Here is a 24,792-nt window from a genome sequence, read left to right on the forward strand (position 1 = left end):
GTTGGGGCCATTTGCAGGAATGGAAAAGTCCAAAGTTTACAGAACTTTTTGTTTTTGAACCTTTCTGATTTAAACACCACTAAAAGCACAAAATGAACCATTTCATAGAGTTCCATTTTGTTCTACCATGAAGTTTTCATCATTTTTTTAATCAAAGCACCACCTTGAGATCCACACTGAAGATGTTAAGGAAAGCTGCTACAGAAAGAAAGGACACCAAGTTCGAGTTTAAAAGTAGAAACACACATCCAAGTATTGAGTCAATGAAGATGCATCTTCAGACTATATGGTGTCTGCCTTTTTCCTGTACTGAGCTTCTGACCTTATAAAAGAAAAAAAGGCAGGTATTCATCTTTGAACTGCTTACACCTGAATGACACTACAAATGGCTTTCTGAAAAATTAAGAAGTCAACAGGCATTAGCTGTATAACATTTTTATTTTACTATATTGACATTTTATGCACAAATATTTCATTAGAGTAAAAATAGAAAATGTTTCATGTAAAATTACCAAAAAAACAAAGCAAACCACAAAAGAAATATGTAATTATTAGCAGAGTATAAGTGTATTTATTTAAAGAGTAAAAAGTATGCAAAAAACTTTCCTTTTACAAAAATTTGGAATATTCTTTCTGTTTTCCTTCTGGCAGCAACAGAACAACCTTTGACACTATATTCTACATCTTTTGTTTCATTGAAGACATCAAGTTAGTCACAGACTTCTCCCTCAACTACAGAGAATGTGAAAATGATTTTATACCGTTTGAAAGATTCTTTACTCATTAGAACGTGGTGGAAAAACAGATGGAAGTATAACAAAGAACCCAAAGGACCATCACATCTACTGAAAAGCTGCAAAACAATAATGGGATGTATTTACAAACAAAGGGTAGGAGCAGGAGTTTCCCCCATGGGGCTCATCATGTAACAGGAACATGCAGAGGAATAGTTCCGAATTCATTTCAATTTTGCTGTTTATCCTCCCACAGTAATTTGATCTAAAAAGCTGGTATTTTACACTGTATTTTAACTAAAAAGGCCTCTCAAGAACTCTGCTAAATAGAACCAGTGACTAGTACTGGACTTATAATTAGAGCTGCTGCCACCAAACTACCACCTTCACATCATTCTTGGTAAACAAACCCTCATCTCTCTGCACAAGCCACCACAAACAGCAGCCAGCTGGTGGCATCAGACTGCTCTAATAGCAACTGATGTTGACCTCTCATGACAGATACATATATATTTTTTGCTCAGGGTTTATGACTTCTTTTTGAAGCAAGATGAAGCCAGCATGCTCAGCAGATGGAATGCTTTGAGAGCTCAAGAGCAAAAACAATAGTGAGAGGTACCAAAAAATCTGGCAACAAGTTTTAATTTTATAATCATGGTGATGATGAAAAAAGTAAGCTAGAACTACACACAAGATTTCCAGTTAAGCAAAAACTATGTGGAAATGAGCATCCACCTACAAACAAAAAGGTTTGTCCTCAACACATCTTTATAATATGCAAGTCTTCACGTTCTCTACCTTCTGCCTCCAAGTGTGACCATTCCTGCTCTCCCTACTCAGCACAAACATACTTCATGTTCAGAACCTCACTGTACAGGGACTTTGGGTTTAAGGTTTAAGAGTAGCTAGATCCCTCACAGAATTAAAGGTCTTCCCTTTTAATTTTTAAGCATTACCAGAGGGCATTTCACTTATAAAAAGTTGGTAAATACCAATGGTGATATAATAATTATACTGTTTAACAACGTGAAGGGAAAAAGCAACTCCCAAATTGCACCACTGTCAGCCACCAGAAGCAGCAGTCTCATAGGCACCAGTACAGAAGCTCAAAAGCTGCAGCTTGTTTTTCCTGTATTTTTAAGTTCGCACGAAGCATAGCTCAGAATTCAGGATACATTCCAACTATTTCTAATTCATCATCCCCTCTTCAAATTGCACCCAGCCACGGGTCATCCATTTGGCTTAAGAAGCTTCAAAAATACCACTTGAAGTTCGGAGAGAAATTAATTTTAAATAAAAAATGCCGCTTTGTACTTTAATATACGTCAGACTGTACAATGATTGGGAAATAAAACTTCAGCTGTCTGTAAACTACTTTTACCTTGCTTTTTGTTCCTAACCATGGACTACTGACTGCGATTAAGTCTTAGACACTAAGGTTGACTACAGTGCAGGTTTAAGCACCTTGCAGGACACAGCATTAACCACCCACCCTCCCAAAACAAACTGCTCTTTGGGTGAGGGCTTTTTTTTCTTACAGTTTTTGAATGACCTGATGGAGGGCGGTAGTGGGGAAGAAGCTTTATCTTTGCTTTTTGCTAAATGGCAAATGTCAATGACGTATTTCAAAAGAGGTATTTGCCCTCATATGTATATTATCTACACATTACAATAAAATACTCATAATTGGCTTTTCACCTAAGCCAGATCTAAACCTGGATCTCCTCCTTCAGCACTGATCTCCAGTTAGGCCTAGTCTTATTTTCCTTTGCTTATAAACAGAAGCTATTTTAAGAACCTGATGCTTCATAGTATTTAATGTGTCTTTCGGCTCTGCTTGATTAACTGAGATTAATGAACAGAGTTTAACTTTGAAAACATCAAATATCATTTGGTAGTTCAAAAGAGAACAAAAGACTGGGAAGGGCTGTGTTCAGACAACTGATCAGCCTTTTTGCTGTGAGGACTCCTATTTTTTTTTAGAAGTGCTGCAGAAATGACTTTGCATGGCCATGGTCACAGAGCATGGAGCTGTTTCACTTCTCACCAGCTACACACCATGGAGGCCCCTGACACACAGCTGCAGAAGCTGGGGAGATCCCTTAAATTACACTGAAATATATGCTGTTAAAAGATCCAAATTTAAGAGAGTCCCAGTTCTTTATAGAAAATCATGCTCTATATTGTATGGTCAAGAAACAAAAGAAGTTTCCAATTCTGATAAAGGTAGGAGCAGCAAGTGCTCTGGTTATAAAGGAAAGGCCTCAGGTTCCCACTTTCAGGTCCCAGTGCTTAGTTATCTTTCTCTGCTTGCAGGGATGCTGTGGCCAGTGCCACTGCTGTAACTGGCTGTGCAATGCCGTGGAGCTGCATCTTGGCCAGTTTCTTCTGCTCGCACTCCGTGACCAGCCGGTTCAGCTCCGCCGCGCTGTACCCGATCAGGGTCTTCAGGTCACAGACAAACTTGTAGACAAACCTCTTCCCTTGCACTTTGCAGATCATGTCTCCATCATAGTAATACCTGCACAATGGAAAAGAAACCATCAATGCAAATTTTCAGCATCTGTGATTCCCATATGCATCAGTGATTTCCTAAAGGTCACCTCAGAGGGCAAAATAGGATTCCTTTTCTCATTAAGATTATTATAATTTCATATACCAAGATACTGTTTAGGCATTTTCTTGTATGAGAAAAAGAAAGAGTGGAAAATTGTCCCTGCACCTTGCTATGTTAAGGAGAAATAAAACACAGTAATTATTTTATAGGCAGTCAGAAGCATCACTTCAGAAATAAAATTCTTACAGCAGTTTAAAAACAGCTGGAGGTGGAAGAAGCTTTATTATATATAGTCTATATGACAAAGTTTATAGTTTGGACACAGTAAGAAAATATTATCTCCCCATTCATTATTGCCCTTTGCTTTGCTCTTGTCTGCTTTTCTGAGGAAAAAAAATTCATGTCGGAAACTCATTGGAAATCAGTATTGTAGTTTTTATGATACAAAAGCAGCCATTCTCTCCCTACTGTTTTCAAAGGTGGTAATAAAACTAAAAGCATGAGTTGGATTTTGGTTTTTGGGCAGGGTTTCTTTTCTGTTGTTTGTTTGGTTTTGGTTTTATGGGAGTTTTTTGTAGTGTTTTGGTTGGCTGGGGTTTTGTTGCAGTTCATATGCTGACAAAGCTACATCTTTGCGTTCATTTACAACTCCAAGTGACTTCTCTAACTAAATACTTTTTATACTGTGTGACAGAAGAATTATCAGACTAGGTAGAAATGCAGTCTACATGACCCATTGTACTTCAGAGATGTTATAAAACTTCAGGGCACACCAGTAAAACAGAAGTTAGAACTGTGCAGTTTTGTTGCTGTTCTTGTCTCACTTGAAGGCATTAATAGAATGCTTGTTACATTTCCCATTAAGCAAACCTAAGTGGCTGGGACGTAACTTGGATTTGATGAGCTCAACAAGCTTGTGATAAATTTGGAAAAAAAAATCAAAACTCAACCCAACCAACCAATGCGAATCACACAACTTAATTGCCTTGAAACCATAACCCAGTAGTACAAATGGAGCCAGATTTCTTGACTAAACCTCAATCCTGAGTGACACACTCTTAAAGCAAAGGTGATTCTCGTTCACTAGCAAAATGACATCATTAGAAGAGTAGGTTTCTAAAATGTAGCCATGAAAAGTGCCAATGTCCATGATTTTTTAAAGTTAGTTAACTCTGTACAAGCATTTACATTTACTGTACAATCCTGTACAATAATGGCTGTCTCAAAATAATGTAGTAAAAATGCTTTATAGAGCTGAATATGCTTTAAATTATTTAGTCTGCATTGCTGATAAGATCAGAAAGGAAAAGGACCACAAGAAATCTGATCACATTAACATGAGGGTTCAAAACCTTGGAAGATTCCCACATCTCATGCTAGAAACACTCAAGTTAAAATCAACGCTATGTGGCAAAATGTATTTTCAGTATTATGTTGAAGGTGTTTCTGATTAAGCATTTGCTTATTCAAAAATACAGAAAGCTAAAAGTAAATACCCACAAAAAGTTTACAAAGCTTTAACTACTAGAATGTTCCAAGACACATGAAAACCTTGTTTCAGGATATGGGAGATGAATTATTTTCCTTCAAGTCTCACTTCCCTACTGGATAACTAAACAATGCTGATTTTAGAAAATTTACCAAGGTATTTGTAACAAAAAAAGCTGCTCTTCCCTTTCCCTCCTGCCCTCATTACCATATTGGCTACTTTTCCTACAGCTGGGCAGAAGAGCCAGCACGTTTCTCAATAATAGCAACATCATTTTCTGTATTAACCAACAACTGACACAGTGATTTCAGTACATTAGTAAACAAAACACATCACTGCTTAATACAACATTAGCTTGGCACCAATGTTTATCATCAGAGTAGCAAGAGGCATTAAATATCCCTTCAGACATTTAAGTGTTAGAAAATATGTCAATATTGATGCAGCTGCCAAAATGGCAACACTTTGAGGAATGTGATTTCTATACTTCTGTGACTAAGATATAAACACAAAACTTCTCGAATAGTGATTTATGCAAATGACTGTGCAGACATCCCTTTAATATCCCAGTGATAAGAACAATATTCTGAAGTTCTTCAGCTGCCTTTGAGATCTGCACAGTTTGCTGACAAAACCTAAAAAATATCAGTATAGTTTACATGATTTTTATGTTCCAGAAAGGTTACATGTATGCCTTCAGTACACAAACTCAGACACACAAAAACAGGTTGGAAACATGGGAATGGTACTAAAACAATACAGGCTGGGGATCAGCTGTACTGGGAGGGTTCTGCTTTGGGCAGGGGGTTGGACCAGGGACCTCCTGAGGCCCTTCCAACCCAAGGGATTCTGTGTTCCTATGAAAAAATTAACATCCTAATTTAATATATCAATAATGCAAGAACAGCCACACAAGGCCAGACTGAAGATCCACCTAGAACAGAACAGACTCCAAACAGACCAAAACACGACAGCTAAAGAAAAGCATGAGAGTAAGGATGTATCAATGCTCTTCCTTACTTTCAATGAGCTGAGGCTCAGGAACTCTTAGAAGTTGAATCTTTCTACACCTAATATCCTTCAAAATACTTCTTTTTCAAGATTCTTTCCACTTGCCTCTCAAACATATAAAATAATTCTGGCCTCCATAACATTGTGCCTGAAGAAATTCCAAGACAAACAAAAGGTTAAACTGTGTATCTGGTGCCTGCCAGATGTTAATTATATCCTCCCTAAAAGACTAAGGAAGCCAGAATATGGTAACTTTACCATCATTTCTCACAGAGGTATTTTTAGGTAGAAGCTGATTTTTTTTAAACAATGCTAGAGGAGTTTACTTAAAAAAACCAAATCAAACAAAAAAGCCAAACAAAAAAAAGTAGTCAAAAGTGGAAATGCTGAAGAGTAAATCACAGATCTCAGACTTTGATCACTACGGAATTTCACTCATATAAAAAGAATTCCTAAAACTGCTTAAATAATTTTCAGGATTAGGCAGTAAATATCTTCCTTAAAAACAAATCAGGAGAAATATATTTTACATATCACAATAAGAAATCAGAAGTTCACTCTTAATGATATCAGGGAATTCGGATGAAGTTTCAAATGATTCCAGAGATCAAAATAATCAGGGAAAAGAAGCCTAAAATTCAGGTACTTGCATTATTCCCCCTCCTCAAGTACATCACCCACAGTGATTCAATAATACAAGTCCCTTTCACCAAATTCAACCTGTAAAATCACAATGGAATGAAGACATCGAAACATTTCCATTTCTTCAGATAAGAAAAGTTCACTGTAGTTGAATTGTAGCTGTTGAAACTTACCTGTCACACTGCATTTTTCAATTTAACATCCTCACAATAAGAACAATGAAAGGGATCAACGAATATGTGAAGTTAGAAAAGGATGTTACATACAGAAAACTAAGCACAATTACGTAATTACAGGAAAGTATGTGATTTATTCCATAACAAGAGCAAGAGGAATACAAACAGTAAAACATAAGTTAATAATTCACATATTTCTGTATATTTCACCAATAACCAATATTGTTTGGCATGCTACTAAGAGCATAAATGCTGAAGATATGGAACAAAAGTTTATTTCTGAAAGTGAGCTACTCAAATTAACAGTCTTGAAGAAGGAAGTCTCCTTTCTTTTAATCTAATGGAAAGGACCAGATTCAGAAGTTTTGTTTATCCATTTATTAAAAAAGCTGCAAGTCTTGGACTATGATAGTTACGGAAGAAGAAGCCAAATGAAAGCAAATCATATCCAACAAGTCCCGGAAGTTTCTTACCTCAAGGCCCGACTAAGCTTCTCGTAGTTCATCGTGGGCTTGTTTTTGCGCTGTCCCCACTTCTGTGCAACCAGTTCAGGTTGATTCAATTTAAACTCTCCTTCATCACCAACCCAAGAAATACAGTCCCGAGCATCTTTGTCAGTGAGAAGCTCTAACAAAAACTGCCACAGCTGGATCTGGCCATTGTTCCCTGTTGAAATAGGAACAAGATCCATTTCAGCTTGTCCTTTTTATGTTTCCCTCACAGATGAAAATTTTCAACCAACATATTTAAGCAGATCAACATAGAATATATGATGGAAGGAAAACTTGCAAGTCTCTTCTAATAATTCTTTTGCAAAAATTTTCCTGCAAAGTCATAAGTATTGACTTATTAAAAAACTGACAAATTCAGGGAAAAAAAAATCACGACTTCTCATAAATCTGTCCCTGGAACTTAAAAAAACCCAAAAAACCCTCCACTGAACATAATCATTGAGACACATATTTATCTCTAAAACAGAACAGATTTAGCAAGAGCTGTTTTATTCCTCTTCACACATTCCTCTTCTGTAACAGAAGATGGTGGGTTTTTTTTAATAATTTGGTCTCCAATTTCCAATATATTAGAAATACATAAGAACGCCCCCCAAACTTCAGATTACATCAAAGTAACATCTTTCATGTCTAATCATTAAGATTTCTTTCCAACTCAAGTACCTGCAGTAAAATTCCCAAATTCTCAATGACATACTGGAAACAGACCTGATAACTAAAGAGAAACACAGAGTATTCCCTGCTAATGTCAGTCAATAAAATCTTGGCCTAAGAACTCTAGAGGACATTATTATAGACTTTTAAGGAGGGTTTAAAACAAATTAAAACTTAAGGAGAAGAAGAGGAAAGGATTTAACAGAAAAATTCAAAACAGTGGAGGGAACCAAAACAAAAATGGCAGCAAGAAAAAATAAGGTAAGGAAATTAAGAAGTGTTAGTAATAATCAAAGAGTATGCAACATGTAACAAAAATTAAAAAAAAAACCTGCAGATTTAGTGTGCTATTTTTCAGATGTGCATTCATTTAACTAAACAAGAAAGATGAAACTTGCTAAATTTTGAAGTCACCAAACTGAAGAGGAACAGAGGAGGAGGGGAACAAGTAGAGCAAGTAGCATCTAGGCCAGGTTTCTACAACAATTTATTTTCTCCCCTTTCTGCAAAGGGAAAGAAGCTAAAAGCGAAGAAATGCTAAGCAGTGTTTTGAGAGGACAGACTTGATGGGGAAAAGAAACAATTTTATGCATTTTATTTATTGCAGGACTGATAAACTGCAGCACCATGTTAACACAGCGTTTCTGTGAGCTGACCAACCTGCCAGGGCTGCACATGCTTGTCATGGATTTTGTAGTTGCTGTTCCCTTCCTACCACACAGACTCCTACAAGCCTCACATTTGGAGCAACAAAGACATGTTCCACCAAACTGTGATTCAAATTAATGAGTCAGTGTTCACTGCATTTGCATGTAAAAATAATGAGACAGTACCTGTTCTGTTCCCAGGGGAACTCCTGTCTTCCCCAGAGATCCTGGGAGATCTTTGCACTTTGGCTGCCTTTGCACTGCTGTTTATTACTTTAATGGTAGTCGGGGTAGCAGGTTGTACAGATGCTGGAATAATCTGCACAGCTGTGGAACAGAGAATGTAGCAGAACATCGATTATAAATTGCACAGAAACAGGCATATTTTATTTATTATCTGTATTATCATAACATGTAGAAGCTTGGTCTTTTCCTTTGCCAAAAAGGCACACTGGGTAAATCACAATCCTAATTTAAAGACTTTTTACCTCTTATAGTGAAAATTGTAGTTTTAGACTCATTGTAGAAGTGTCACATTACAGATAAAACATCAATTTTAGTTTACTGTCATGTGTATTGCATGTTTTCATTAAAAACCCCTCAAACTCCCTCATGTTTCATCTTTATGCTGTTCCCACATGGTCAGCCCTAATGACTTTTTCTCTCCAGTCACTGTTGCAACCTCCACACCTGCTATTCAAACAGTAAATGCCCTTCTACTGCAACAGAGGACGATGCAAATGCCCCACTGGAGCTGGCTTTAACCAGACACAACCCCAGGACATAAACAGACAGTTTATGTTTAATATAGGCTGCTTACAAGTCTTCTGAAAATTGATTCGTTTTAATAATTGATGACGCTTCTTCAGCTGAAAGAATGAGCTTCAAATAACTGGAAAGTAACTTTAATGTATTATTTCTAATATTGGTTTATAAGCAAGTCTTCCACACTCCCTTCAGCTTTTGGAAATGCCTTTTTTTTAAGTAATACTTTAATATATCCATTCATTAATGCAATATATAACTGAAAACACCATAACAACTAAAAACCTAGACAGTTTATTTCAAGTGAATGAAAATTCTACCATCCAAAATGCAAGTTACAATCTTCCACAGTTCAGGCCATCTTTCATCCACTAACAAAATATAGAGAAAGTCAGTATCATGTTTTGAATTTTAAAATATTACCTCCCCTCCTATTCAAGGAAAACTTTTCTCTCAAGTGAGTTTCTAAATGTTGTCCTATCATAGAGCTGAGCAAAAGTACAGTGCTACACCTGTAAACAATGTGACTTAATGTTGACAGAAGTACTTACGCTGATCAATAGTAACAGTTGCTATTTCTCCAGTGTGCTCTTGGCTAGCCAACACATCTGCAAATCAGAAACAAAATCAGTATGGTTTTACTTAACACACAAATTTCAAGTCACTGAAGATCAAAAATTTTCGTCTTTCGAAGACGAAAAAAGTCAAAATTTGCTATCAGTCTGCAAGAGACATGTATAGTTCACGGTCCTATGAGAAGACACATTTAACATGTCACTCAATTTTTAGAAATAAGGGTGCACTTGACAAATTTCAAGGTATCTCACATTCTCCATCCCCTAAACCCCTTATCTATTATCACATAAATGAAGATGGAAGTAGCTTTTAGTCTGGCAAATTACACTGTAAATCTGAAATGCACATATTTATCTCTGTATTATGTTCATACAATGCATCACTCATCAGTTGTATTATGTACCATCTAAGGATTTCATTGCCTCTGCTTAATAATCTTCACTTCTATATGACACAGAAATGTACATTTAATAACTCATAATTGATATTTAATTATAGATCAAATTCAGTACATGCACAAACTGCAAATCTGTATTAAAAACAAAGGAGGAATCATCAGTCACTACCTTCTACTAATGATGAAGTTTGACAAAAGACAAGCCGTGTTTAGTATGCAAATGTTACATGGCAGCAGATGTTCTCTCTAATACCTCCTGTTACCTTATACTGATGCCCTCATTTTCACTCCCAATATTAAGTAAAGGAAAAATAACTGCTCTCAATTGGTTTCATCTTTAAAGAAATAAAGGGAAAGAGAAAAGTGGGGAGGGGGAATAAGTAAAATCAGTTACAGGAAAATCTGCCATACACTTTCGGAGAAGCTCCAGGTGGCTCCAGAGGATTTCTCCCCGTGGGACACGTTGGAAGAAGTCTTCCTGGCTGAGGCTGCAGAGCTCCCTCCCAGGAATGCTGAGCGTGCTGAGGTCAATGTCAGTCATGCTGAACTCCTTCATCACCCACACCACCCAATGCAGCACCTGGTCTGTCGACCACTGCACTGGGTCTGCAGAAAGAGGGATGAAACTGCAAGTCACCTCATTATGTACTGCAAGGTCCCTCAATTGCATAATAACTTCCATAAAAGTAAATGTGTAACATCAAGAAGCAGAGTTATCATCAAGAACCAGAGTTACCATGACCAAATCTGACTGGAAATTTGACAGCTCTTAAAATACAGCAGGAGTGGTGTGGGTTGGTGGGGAGACAGAAAGGGCAAAAGGGGGATTTTCTTTTGTAAAAGTTTTAACATCAGAACAACACCACACATATCTCAAACACAGAAAATAATTATTCCTTTTCCATACGTCTTTAGTTTCAAGAAATGATACTTTCCTCAAACATGTTGATCAGTATGCAATTGTGACAAAATATTACATTCTAAACTCATTCACATTATCTCGATTTCTACAGTAACAGAAGTCACCACTGTACTAGGTTTGGCTGGGATGGATTAATTTTCTTCTCAAAACCCACACCATGCTATGTTTTAGGTTGGTGACCAAACCAGTGTTAATAACACACTGAGATGTTTTGGCTACTGCTTAATAAAGGACAGTTACAGGGCATCATTTCTCCCTGATGCTACCTAAGGCCACACAATGTAATCCTTGGGCAAAAGATACACCACAAGGGGTTTGGTCTTCCAAACATTATCAGTAGTGAATCTGCATCAAAACCTTGCTAATTTGTTCTCATTGATGGGACACAATCTGCAAGGAAACATTAGTCATTACTTTTACTAACCCTTTCTGTGGTTTCCAAGCTTCTGTTGCTCTCAGTGAGTTATGGGATATTTTTGGAATCTTTGATGGCCCATTAGCAGACATGCCTCCTCAGGCTGGGTATGGAGGTGCTGATGCCTCCCCAAGGGGCGTTATCACGGCTACGTCATTGGTGTGAAGACAGGAACACGCTCCTATCTCACAGGGTTCTTTAACACCCAGCTGGTAGGCTGAGCGGTCAGGTGTGCCCTGGGCGGCTGCTCCGAACGGTTCATTATTAACAGTTCATGAGAAATGACATAGAGGGTGTAGTTTTACATACACAGTTGTGGTTACACCTACACAGTGATAAACTGGTCCGGCCACTGTAACTAGGACAATTTCTCATAACTATACTTTCCTCCTTATTAGGGACCTTTGCAGGGGTACCGAATACTGGATTCTAATGGCAGAAACACCTTTAACAGATAGAGATTTGTAATCTCTAATAAAATCCACCAAAACAGGACAGAAAGAGAAAGCCAAAACATTTTAAAGAGCTCCTAAAAAGCTCATTTTTCACTTGCAGCAAAGCTGAGAAGCCTGTAAGGATGAAGACAGTGAACAACCTTTCTGGATGATTATTTATTGACTGCACTTGAGTTTAATGTCATCACACCCTGTATTCTGAAAAGATTCAATGAATAGTTTCAGATTAAACTGCAGAACTGTAGTGTATGTAGGTATGTGATTTCAGCCCAAGTCTCAGCAATATCACCTCAGAAAACAAAATTTTATTCTTTCTGGGAGGCCAGTTCAGCATATTCTTCTGGTATCAAGAGAACACAATTATTCATAATAGAGAGACCTGTCATAATGACCTAGCATGATATTCCTGAAAAATGTCCACTCCTATGACTCAAAAGACATTAAATTTTTAAAGCCACAGTTGTGGGTTATAGGTTTTTTTTGAAGCATCAACATTATGAAAGTTTATTGTGCTGGTTTTAAAGGTAAACTGGCAGAAGAAGTGAACCTAACTCAGAGGAGATTATAAATCACAGTTACAATTTAATAAAAATATTACAATGAATGCAATGATACAAAGAGAAATTGGTTTTGACCCACAAAACCCAGAAGTGTAACCCAGCACCCCGTTGCATGAACAGAATGGTGTTCATTAGCCCCTGTGCTGAGACCCCTCCACGGTTCCCCCGAGTCCAAAGTAAAAGGGAAAAACCTGTTGGTGCAGATGACAGTCACAGTCTGGTCATGAGTGGTGGTCACACTCCTGTCGAGGTTCTGGTCCTCCTCTGGATCCAATGAGTGGTCCCAGAAGCCCCTAGACCTCGAGATTATATACCCTCTGGTTCAGCTGGGAACGACCAGTACCTCCCCCAGGGCAGGGAGTTCCACAATGGGTGATCAAACTCTGTGAGTCATGGGGTATTTTTTGGAGTCATTGATGGCCCATTAGCAGACACACCTCCTCAGGCAGGGTGTGGAGGTGCTAACGACTTCCTGGAGGGGAGTTATTACAGCTCTTATCTCACAGGCTTCTTTAACACCCATCTTACAGCCTGAGGAGTTGGGTGTGCCCTGGGCAGCTGCTGCAAATGGTCCACTGTGACCAGTTCATGAGAAATGGAATAGAGGGTGGAGAATACACAGCTTTGGTCACACCCACACAGTGATAAACTGGTCCCGGCTGTCAAACTAGGACATTTCTTAAAAACATTACTCAATGTAACAACAACATCAGTTTAAGTAGTTTTCTTCCACTTTTTTTTCCCAACATTTTGCATCAAATCCCTGATTATCAACAGATGTAACATGATGAAAACTATTTTTGAAGTGCTTGCCAATAAGAACAACAAAAAGCCATGAAAAACTATTGCTTTAGTTATCAAAAATACATTCATAACATTGTCCTGCAAAGACCTGTGACTTGACTGGAATGTTAAACACTTGTCAAACACATTCCAGCTTTACAGGTTTGCTCAGACACTACATCTTCCTGTGCTTTGACAGTACATGTCTGCCAGTCACAGGAAGCAACTGAGCTGGATAATCTGAATGTTATACAGGTCTAAACTCCACAGTTTCAGTTCAATTTTCATCAAAGATGATTTTTCTAAGCTACCATTAAAAGAGCAGCCTGGTAAGTAACAACATTAATTCAAAGGAGATAGTAATCTACCAGAACATTTATTGTCAGTTCTGAATCATCTTCCTCCAGTATGCTGAAGTCCAGTATGGCTTTCCATGCAAAATCTGACTTAACACCAGATTCAGCATCCTTGAGTCCATGAACACTTTGTTTCACTCCTTTAGGAGCAACTCCCACAAAGTACTGAGTCCAGTTCAAATTCACACACAACAGGAGCTTTATCATCATTGGACACATTTTTAAGGAGGGCAGGAAGAAAAGTGCTTTCTAATAACCGCATAGACAAAATGGCTATGGAGCAAAAAATGTTGATTTAATAAAACTATATATGAGCACTAATTCTACTTCTCTTTAGTTTTCAGATTAGATATTGGGAAGAAATTCTTCCCTGTGAGGGTGGTGAGGCACTGGAACAGGTTACCCAGAGGAGCTGTGGCTGACTCATCCCTGAAAGTGTTCAAGGACAGGTTGGATAGGGCTTGGAGCAACCTGGTCTAGTGGAAAGCGTCCCTGCTTATGATAGGGAGATTGGAACTGGATGATCTTTAAGGTCCCTTCCAACCCACACCAATCCATGATTCTACAATTCTCTTATGCAGATACTTGCATCGTACTTACCCATACCCTAAGTTGCCCTCTCTGAGGGCCTGGATCACCAGTCCCCAAAACCTAAGAACCCACACCCTGCCCAAACACACACATGCATACAGACCACGCTGTGTGTTACTACCATAAGGAATTCCAAGGCGCTCCTGTTCCTTCCGGTAGCCTTCCAGTGCTGCAGCCCATCGTGTCACTTGCTCAGAGGTTTCATCTGAAATTGTTGCGATATGTTTTGTTCCATCCAAGGTTATCACTTGAGCTTCCTCAACGAGGTGAGCTTCAGCCTCTCCATGATGAGCATCTGGATCAATCACCACCTCCACCGTCTCCACAGGCTTCACAATTTCAAGGATGTTCAACTTGGGCTCTATCCCTATGTATGGAAAGAACACAAAACAAAGATTGTAATGCCAATACCAAGAAAACATTGTTTTAAAGCTTTCTTATGTAAGGTCAGCATACTCAGGGAAGAAACAGGACACAAAAGCAGCATTAAATTTCTGTAAGAGTCCTAAATTAGAATGACATATATCCTATTATACAGCATATACTTCAGTAAGGTGAATACAAAGCTGTCCCTCTTTCCTCCTCCAGTATTACAGCTTTCTTTTCTATTTAGGTGATCCATTTCACAGATCTTGAACAGAATGTTCAGCATGTGGGCATAAAGTACAAGTATTTTGGGCTATAAAAAATACACCAAAAAATAAAAAACACAAACCACCCAAGAAGACCCAGAATAAGCATGCAGCCCTTTCCTCCAGCCAGGAGGTATTATTTTCAGCCTTTACAATACTCCTCTGTTATCTCTGGGGTCTACACACAGCAGATAACATTTTCTTTCTGTACTCTGTGGCAGGCAGTGTGTTCAAGAGCAAGTTAAAAGAAAACTAGAAAATTCTTCATATTTCGAGCTTCATCAGCTATCCATGTTTCAGCTTTATGTCTGTCATTTCAGATATCAGATCATGGAGCTGGAAGGTCTATGCCTGTATCTATTCTGCAGCATTAAGAATACATTCATTAAAGCTTTGTATCACCACCTTCTCTGCCATCTTCTGAGAAGGTATTTTGTCCAACATTGTACAGAAGATTTTTCAAAATAATTTTAATTTTTCTAACATATAACTTCCAAGATAATGGAATTTATTTTTCCATTGTAATGACAGCTAACAACACCACTTCTTTAAAGATATTCTTATCAAACATATTTGCACATTAAAAAAAACACTTTAAAATTCCATTTTATTATGACTTGGAAAACCCAACTAGGGTTAGGCAGATGAAAGTAGGATTCACAGAACATCATATGGCCAGGATAACTACAGTATCCTGAGCCATAAAGTATTATTTTGTGTCCTTCCTGTCTAATCTATATTAAGGCTCAATGTGAGATGGTAACTGCTGCAGGTAATGCCCTTAAGAGCTGAAGCCACAATCCAGTCATAGTTTATAAAGAAAAATAAATGGAGTACATATCTGTACTACAAGTAAGAACAAACCAATTCTTTTTCAGACAAATATTCCTCTAGATTTCAAAAGGAATTCAGCTTGAGAAAAATATTAGAAAGGGAACACTGCAAACATCCTAAGTACAAAATGCAGCAATGTGAAATTAAGGAAGTGAAAAGAGATGCAGACAACCAGTAAGTGGTTTATTGACGAAAAAGAAAACATGAGGGAAAAGCAAATAAGTACCTTACATAGGGGAGTATTTTGTCTGGGCCACCTAAAATTAATATGCAGAGCACAGGCTTCTTTGAAAATCAGACAAAAATGAGCAAGGGAAAACAGTAGGGGTTAAGATCCTATTTTTGATCTTCAGAAAAGAAGATAAAGAAAACATTTCTGGAGAGAAACACTTCACTATTGCTTAACAAAATAATTCACTGTCTGTCAAATAATTACATGTCAAAAGAACTTTGTGCTTTATCCACAACACAAACATGGAGATCAAAGCGATGAGTTTCTGTAGAGGAATCAGCTTACAAGTAAAAATGCTGTGAGCTAAGTCTGCCACCTAACCTACTGCAACACTAATTCTATAAAAGCAACATTAATGCTATAAAAGAACTACACTGGACTATATTCCAGCTAGTGTTTATTCCTTTGAATTTACAGGTGGCTAATCAAAATTTGGTAGAACACTTGAACTGATGTAGCAGCTTTTAAGAAATAAAAGAGTGCAATCCACCAAAAGGATTAGCACCACTGATTACTAATAGCTGAATTCTATACATTACATAAGTCGAGGAAAAATAAAAATAAATAAACTCAAAATCTTTCAAGAAAAACCTCATCCATGCAAGTAAAATAGCTGTTGGCATAAGAAGCTGTTTTCTTCCTCTGGCTCAAAGGGACACTGACATGAAGAGTAACAAGCCCATTTTCCTGTTAGTGATCCAAATCCTGGAGAAGAGGAGGCTCAGAGGTGACCTATCACTGTCTAGAACTACCTGAAGGGAAGTTCTAGCCAGGTGGGGGTTGGTCTCTTCTCCCAGGCACTCAGCAATAGGACAAGGGGGCACAGGCTCAAGCTCTGCCAGGGGAAATTTAAGCTGGATATCAGGAAAAAATTCTTTACAGAGAGAGTAATCAGGCATTGGAATGGCCTGCCCAGAGAGGTGGTGGATTCCCCATCCCTGGAGGTTTTTAAACTGAGATTGGATATGGCACTGAGTGCCATGATCTGGTAAAGGGACTGGAGTTGGACCGAGGGTTGGACTTGATGATCTCGGAGGTCTTTTCCAACCCAATCAATTCTATGATTCTATGAAATATCTTCCTTTTATTTATATTCATGTTATTTGTTTTCTGACATTCTGTCCTGGCATATTTTACACGCCTTCAACATACAGATTTCTTATGAGTTATTTAAGTGTCAAGGCCTCAAAAACAACACTGAGGATTGTCCCAAAGTTACATAGAAGTACTTAATATTCAAATGTTTCTTTTAAGCAGGGAGAGAAAAGAAAGAGAGAGAGAGAGAGAGACAGGTGTGATGGGGGTTGGGAGCAAGAAGGTCCTGGTACTATATGGTCAGTCTTACATTAAAGACAAAAAACACCACGAAACACAGAAAGAAAATAGAAGATAATAGTGAAGATATGTATCACCCACATCCTTTTGAAAACAGAAGTCTGAGCACTGAATACTGTAAGCCACTGGCATGAATTAAGAGCAGTTATTGTAGTTCCCTGAAGGATATTTCTACTTTATTTTTAGAAGCAGAAAAGTAGTTCAATCCCCATTACATTTGGGGAACTGAGGATTCAGCCCAGCACTATTCACCTGACACTCATCACTAAATGCAAATTACATCTTACTGAAGATAGCTAAGACAAAACAGAAAGGTTTTCTTCTGTAAAACTTACACTGAAGTCACAAGAAAACTAAATGTGCTCCCCAAAATCTGCTGATGTAACTTTGCTTGGCTGATGAAACTCAAAGGAGATAACCAATCCACTCTAGTAGGAAATTGTTGTCACTGTTTGTAAATAGGTAAATTAACACCTGTGGCTGTTCCCACAGCCCAACATGAACCTTGTCTTCAGTGAGTGGTGGCAGTCCTTTCACTCAAGACATATGGAAAGAGCAAAGCAGAACAATGCAGAAAGCAAAACAATTAATTCCTGAGGATTTGACAAAGGGAAATCCTGTCATACAGAATAATACAAATAAAAACTATATGCCAACAAATCCCTACCCACCCGGTTATTGCTCCTGCCACAATGGTTTACTTTGACTTCTCATACAAAGAAAACAGATAATAGATAGTGATCCTGGACTTTGATAATAATTTCAAGTTAGCTACTACACTTTTACATTCTAATTGTTTCCAAAGTACACAAGCTCACTCACCTCACAGAGACGAAACTATCACCAACCTACACAAAATTCTTTTGCCTGCTTTGGTATTTCGTCTGATATGAGTAAACCTTGAGGAAAGCCTCATACTGTAACTGTCACTGTTTGACATAGATTTTGTTGGGTTTTGGCTTTATGTTTGGGTGTTTTACTTATAAAATCATCTGAAGTACCTATAAAAACATTTCAAATAGCATTAATCCATGACATTTATTTTAAGTTTACTACTTATAACAATAGTACACAACAAAAGAGATGTTCTGAAGCTCTGTGAGCATTCAGTGATTTTCTGAATTTTACAGCTAGGAATGGGAGAAGACTAGGTTTGCTCACAAGTATTCCTACAATATTAGTTTTTCTGTACAACAGACAAACATAACTGCTTACCTTGCCTAGATATCACCTGCACACTGAGTTGCACTGTTCCATCTGTTTTCACACCTTGATCAAAAAGGCTTCGATCTGGGTCCAGCTTGACAAAATCATTAAAAAAATTAAAAATATGTATTAGTCTCACAATAACATGAAACTTATTCTTCTTTAAACTTTATAAACAGTTGGTGCCTGCAGTAAATTTTCTGAAGAAGTGTGCAAGCATTTTTAGTGCTATTCAGACACAGTACATGACAAAGGAATTTGATGTGTATTTGCAACTTGCCACTCTGTTCTGTTTAAGACAGTTTCACTTAGATGGACATTTTGTGACCTAAAAGAAGCAATGCAATACTGGGCTGTACCTTCACTACCTGAAAACTATCTACAGTTCCTTTTCTGAGTTTTTAACACCTTCATAGAAAGGTGTCTTTACAACAGCATTCTCCTGTTATGTCTGGAAAAGCCACAGATGTCTGATTACAACTACAAACAAAACATGCAGCTAAACAGAATGCAAAGCAGTTATACTGTCTAACATGTGGTGATGCCTGCAAAAATCAGGGGATTTTTTGAGTAATGCTTTGCTATCTCTACACCTGAGTAATATAAAAACCTCTCATTTCACTCAGATTCAAGATAAGATTAGACTCACAGAAGTTCAGGCAGCAATGAATGATTTGGGCAACCTCAAGGGAAAGTAGTATTATTGTTGCCCTCAATCTTCTTTCACCGGCAAGGTGCTTTCTTACCCTCACACCAGAAATCCAAACATATTTTAATTTTATTTACACTGAACTAGTGTGTATATATTAAATAGTCTGATGATAATGAACCTCACATAAAATTAAACTCTTAATTGTAATTAATAATCCACATGAAGCATGAATTCCATGGACAGTGCAAGAAAGGGACAAACTATTTAAAATGCTTCTCCATGAAGAGTTAAATCTTTCATAGCCTTTCTATTTACCTGGATATCTTGCAGGCAAATTTCATGTGCATCCAAGGAACATTGTAGTCTGGGTTCCAGCAACTTCTTAAGATTTCCAATAGGTTCATTGATGTCAATAGCCTGACTCACAAATTCTGCTGTGGTGTAAGTTTGCTCGACGATGCTTTAATACCAAATTAATATAATAAAGCATTACTTACATGTTAATGGAGCAGGTAAAGGAAAGCTTAATAAAAGTTTGAAGTAAATTAGGTAAAAGTTAATATTGACTCTGAAATCTTAATACCATGCAAATAAACACTCTTGGGCAAAGAGTGAATTACTAAATTTGGCCTCATTGATTTTACAGTGGTGCAAGTCTTCTTTCACCCTGTCAAAGCTAAAAAGCTGGGTTAAACACAAAGATTCAGACCACCTCTTTCAAAGGACTAAGTCATGATTAACATTATTAGACGATTTTAACTTGCATGTAGAGTAAACTAAATCTCTTTGTCTGGCCTAGACTGTATGTAAAAGATATTCAAGTTAAAAGCAAACACAGAAACTTAACAGAGAGGGGCAAAAGGAAAAAAAATGCTCATTGTCCTATGGAGTAACAGTCCATGTCTTTCCACCAGTCAGCACAACTATAAGGTTAACACATACAAGACACAACCACAATGAAAGTACAGCAGTATGGAGTCTTGAAGAATCAATCAGCCATGTTGTCACAGTTGTCCTGCACCACAACAATGATGGTATGATTGACATTCAGAAATATCAATATTACAGGACTCCAGCCATAACAACCTCAGACAGTTCCTTCATTTACAAAGAAGGAAATCAGAAAGTGTACAGACATAGTTTGTAAGTAGCAAAAATATAAGGAAAAACTAGTAGGAGGTTTTAAATCAGTTCTCCAAAATGGGTTCCTAAAGAGCAGCTCACCTAACCAACCTCAGCTACTTCTATCCAATGCATTAACTGATGCTCTGGGCTTCCAAATACAGTTGTAAAAATTAGGAGGGAAGTATGAGGAACGAAAACACCAGGCTGAGGTAATGAAGTCAGAGGACATCAGACTTCATTATCTATGGTTTCAATGGCCCCAACTACAGTCGCTACAGAACAATTTCTGCTCTGTTAGAAACAAATGATTCTGTACAAATCCAGTGTAACAGTAAAGCAATGAACTGGAGAAATTGAAAGGTTATAGGATACGCTGAAGCTGAAAGGTCTGCAGCACATAAACACAGACATGCTCCTACAGACATGAAAGTAGGAAAGGAGACATAATAATAATGCAGCAAGAAATAAACAAAACAGTTTGGGATTTAAATAATTTTCTTTAGTGGCTGCATTTCAACTTTAAGAAAAACACCAGTTAATTAGGTAAGAAACATAAAAACAAATTAATTATTTAAATAATTGCTGATTAAGGACCCCCAAAAGCAAAGACAGTACTTACCTTTCTTCAGTGCACTCCTGTTTCACAGTTCCATCAATTTCTATTTCTATCAGCTCCTCTGCCTCTCTCTTAGTCATGGCTGAAATGGCTTAAGAATAGAGCTAGGAATAGATAAGAATGTTTTATGTCACATATCAACAGGACTAGATGATTTGTACTATCAAGCACTTTTTAAACCAAATCCCAGAATAGCCTTTTAAAACCAAGAATTCATCTAAAAATAACTCCAAGATTCTACAGATTTCACAGAACAGGTGACAATACCTGTTCTTCAAACAAACGTTCTAGGGACAAACCCAGGACTATAAATGGACACTAGTACAGAGCCCAAAGCCTGATTCTCTTGGAGGCATCCAAAGTTACAGACTTGTTTTGTTTTGTTTCGTCACCTACAGCAAAGACCATCTGCAAATTCATACTACCTTCTCAGCAAGTCTGAAAGATGCTGCTTATAAATTTAAACAGTACTTTACAGGAAATGCTGCAGCAGCAAGTTAGGGATAAGATCCATGATTTCTTCACAGATAAGTAAACTGAACAACAAAGTGTCTGTTGACTGTCCCATCTTTCCACCCATCTCTCCTGTGGGCGATGGGTTGATGAAACAATGAGTGTGTCTTGTGAAGTCCCAAACTAATGCAGGACAGTAGCAATAAAAGGGAAAGCTACGCTGTGATATTATCACTGACACTGCAGATTTTCATGCCTTGCAGAACACTGGAGTGTGTTGGGAACATAAGAGGGAAAGAAAGAATTACAGCACTTGGTCTGTAAAGACATCGTTTTCATGGTATTATTGTGTTTCAGTAGCCAGCCCATACACTGTAACTATGAAATACATATGATAGAGAACAGGCCAAATTATGTTAACAGTTCATAATAAACACGTCAAATTCATAGTAAAAGGAACAGAAAGTAGGAGCACAGAGGAAGAGAGATAACAGCAGAAAAAGCAAAACATGCTACTATTTAAATATCCATTACAGAAGAGATTATCAAGGTTTCCATTCTGGAATCATTCTTTCCCAGGGGCTACTCTATCCCAAACCTGATTGTTAGCATGAGAAGCTTGCTAGACAGGTTAATAAGGGAACCCAGTAAACTTTAAATCTTCTCAAAAGGAAGAATAGCCAACTACATTCTACAGCTGATACATAAACTGTTTTAAAGAAATTCAAACTGCCTATCATCTCCTTCAAAACCTATTCTGTAATATCAGTTGTGAAGAAATCAAATGCTGCATGTGGTGCAGTTCTGTAAAAGCTGCCAAAGCCAGACAAGAAGTAAAGAATCACCTTATCAGTATCTCACCACAAGAAGCAAACCCAGAACTTGTTTTGTTCACAGATCTGGCTCTGTGAAAATCTCCAAACTGCCAGTTGGTGTCAACTAAACAGAGCCCTGGGAATCCAGTTCCTGTATCCCTTAATCCTGTGTATCATCTTCACGATAAGACTTCTGAAAAATGCAGACAGGCTTAAATATCTGAATGTACTGACACCTACATGGGTTGCAGGTGATCTATCTGATTTTTAAATAATATTTCAAAACCAAGCTTTGGGCAATGTCACTTACTGAAAACTCACAAAGAAGCAAAATGGTATGATAAAAAAATGAGCAAATGTCTTTTCTGTACTAGCATCAGATGCAAAACCCAAAACAAGAGTAAGTTATGGGGTTTTTTGTAATGGAGTTTACCAGTAAGGTCACAGAAGGGGTTAGGCTGGGATTTCTGTTCCCTGACATATTCATAAGTTACTTATTGAGAAAACTGTGCAGACTCGCAGAAGGAACTCACTGTCTTGAATGATTCATGGCAGAAAATATTCAATATTGCTAAACGCAAAGTGATGGACACTGAGCAAGTATTACTGCACACAGTAACTGCACAGAATTAGGCAAGGCATTTTGAAGTCCCTATGGACCGGACACCAAAAGGGCAGCTGGACTAATAACTCTTCACTCACTCTTCAAAGGCAGTTTGTATTTGCATCTCTCAGGCATTTTTTGATCCCTGGGGAGGTGGGAGAGGGGAGCAAAGACACAGAGAGTAGGTACAGAAGAGCAAGAATAATAGTCCCACTGAGCACAGATATGAGGAAGGAGATGACAAGTGGAAAGAAGAACAATGTGATGGAAAGATGTAGAGTCATTAAACTTCAGAGAAGCCTAACAGGGAAAATTATTCAGCCTTTCCATTGGCAGAATAAAGAGACTTCCAATGATATGCATATTTCACATGAAATCTAGCAAAGTTTGTTGCTACAGGATGATGCACTTTGAAAGTAAACACAGGTTCCAATAGGACTGAGCTGTCTGAGCCTTCCTTGAAGCTTTCTGAGAGAGGATTCCAAGAGCCTGGCTTGCCTGGAGGGTCATGTGGTAGGAACACGGCATCACCAGCACGTGTTCAGAGAAATATATAAAACTGTGCTGGATTTAAGGAAGAGATATGGGCACAAACTCTGCTAGAGAATTAATGTTTGCTATTGCAGCACGTAATTGTGAAGTGGGGACCAGTCCTGCAGCCCAGATGCATTATCAGATGATACTGGAAGCCCAGTCACTGGAGTTTTCTGTGCTCCCAAGAAGCTCTGCTGTGTGCAGCACATGCTACATATGGTCCTATCCATCCCTATTATCCAAACTGTAAATACCAACACAAAGTAGGTAACAAAGAGGACAGTCTGCCCTTTAAAGGTCAGCTTTTACAACTCAATAAGCCAGTTTGGATTTATGTCAAAAACAGTGGACTACTGAATGGTGTGGGGGGAAGTCACGTCTGATTCCATGTTTACCGTCCTTACCCACATCCCGAAATAGGAAAATATACAGAAACTGGGAGCTGTGGCTGTGCAGCACGTACCTAGCCAAGCACCAGAAAGCAAACTATGCAAGATCACAGAATCAATTAGGCTGGAGAAGCTCTCCAAGATCCAAACTATGACTGAACACCACCCTGTCAAGTAAACCATAGCATCGAGTGCCATATCCAGCCGTCTTCTTAACACCTCCAGGGATTGTGACTTCACAACCTCCCTGGGAAACCAATCCAGTATCTAACCCCCCGCTCTGTGAATACATACTTTCTGACATCCAACGTACACCTATCCTGGCCTAGCTTGAGCCTATGTCCTCCTGTCCAGTCACTGGTTGCCTGGGAGAAGAGACCGACCCCTACCTGGCTACAGCCTCCTTTCAGGCAGATGCAGAGTGAGATGACTCCCTCTGAGCCCCCCTTTCTCCAGGCTGAACACCCCCAGCGCCCTCAGCTGCCCCTTACCAGACTTGTGCTCCAGACCCTTCCCCGGCTGCGCTGCCCTTCCCTGGACACACTCAGTACCTGCAGGGAGGGCCCCAGAACTGGACACGGCACTGGAAGGCGCCTCCCCAGTGCCGAGTACAGAGGGAGAACCACGAGACGACACATCCTCTCAGGATTCCCCCCAGAACAAGGCTTTCCCAAGCGGGATAACCTGTTACGCCCCGGGGAGGCCTCGCGGAGCTCTCTCCGCTCCGCGAGTCCCGCGGCGCCTCCTCTCGGTTCTGGACCCCGCGGGCCCTTCCCCGCGCCCGCCCAGGCGCCATGTCCATGTCCCCGCAGGCCCCGCTTCCCGCGGCGCCTCCGTGGCGTTGTTTGAACCCGAAACGGAAATGGGATCGCGGAGCCGCCGGGGGAGAAACGGAAACAAAACACGGGCCGGGCCGCGCTCACCCGCCGCCACCGTCCGTCCGTCCGTCTTTCCGTTGGGCGTCCGAGTCCGGCAGCTCCCGCGGCTGCGGCTCCGGCTCCGGTGCAGATGCGGCTCCAGGAGCGGCTCCGGGAGCGGCTCCCGCCGGGATCGGGCCTGCGCGCGGGCCCAGCGCGGGGAAGGCGCGCGTCTCCGCCGCGCCCCCGCGGGAACTACAGCTCCC

The 24,792-nt window shown here is 39.0% G+C and overlaps 1 protein-coding gene across 3 annotated transcripts; it reads right to left on the reverse strand.

Moving 5' to 3' along the window:
- Positions 1 to 419: 419 nt before the first annotated feature.
- Positions 420 to 24,792, reverse strand: GABPA (GA binding protein transcription factor subunit alpha). Of its 3 annotated transcripts, none has more exons than XM_071562926.1 (10): positions 24,593 to 24,792; positions 20,878 to 20,978; positions 19,449 to 19,593; positions 18,491 to 18,575; positions 14,364 to 14,609; positions 10,572 to 10,766; positions 9,739 to 9,795; positions 8,609 to 8,749; positions 7,083 to 7,275; positions 420 to 3,255 (listed from the first exon to the last, which is right to left on the reverse strand). In XM_071562926.1, exons 2-10 carry the CDS (start codon positions 20,952 to 20,954, stop codon positions 3,027 to 3,029), a joined length of 1,368 nt encoding a protein of 455 aa, XP_071419027.1. In that variant the 5' UTR covers positions 20,955 to 20,978; positions 24,593 to 24,792; the 3' UTR covers positions 420 to 3,026. The 3 variants fall into 3 exon arrangements, with proteins under 3 accessions (XP_071419027.1, XP_071419048.1, XP_071419037.1); XM_071562947.1 differs by lacking the exon at positions 24,593 to 24,792 and adding an exon at positions 24,221 to 24,504; XM_071562936.1 differs by lacking the exon at positions 24,593 to 24,792 and adding an exon at positions 24,161 to 24,504.

The sequence above is a fragment of the Pithys albifrons genome, chromosome 1, assembly GCF_047495875.1.
Source record: "Pithys albifrons albifrons isolate INPA30051 chromosome 1, PitAlb_v1, whole genome shotgun sequence".
In the NCBI taxonomy this organism is placed as follows: Eukaryota; Metazoa; Chordata; class Aves; order Passeriformes; family Thamnophilidae; genus Pithys; species Pithys albifrons.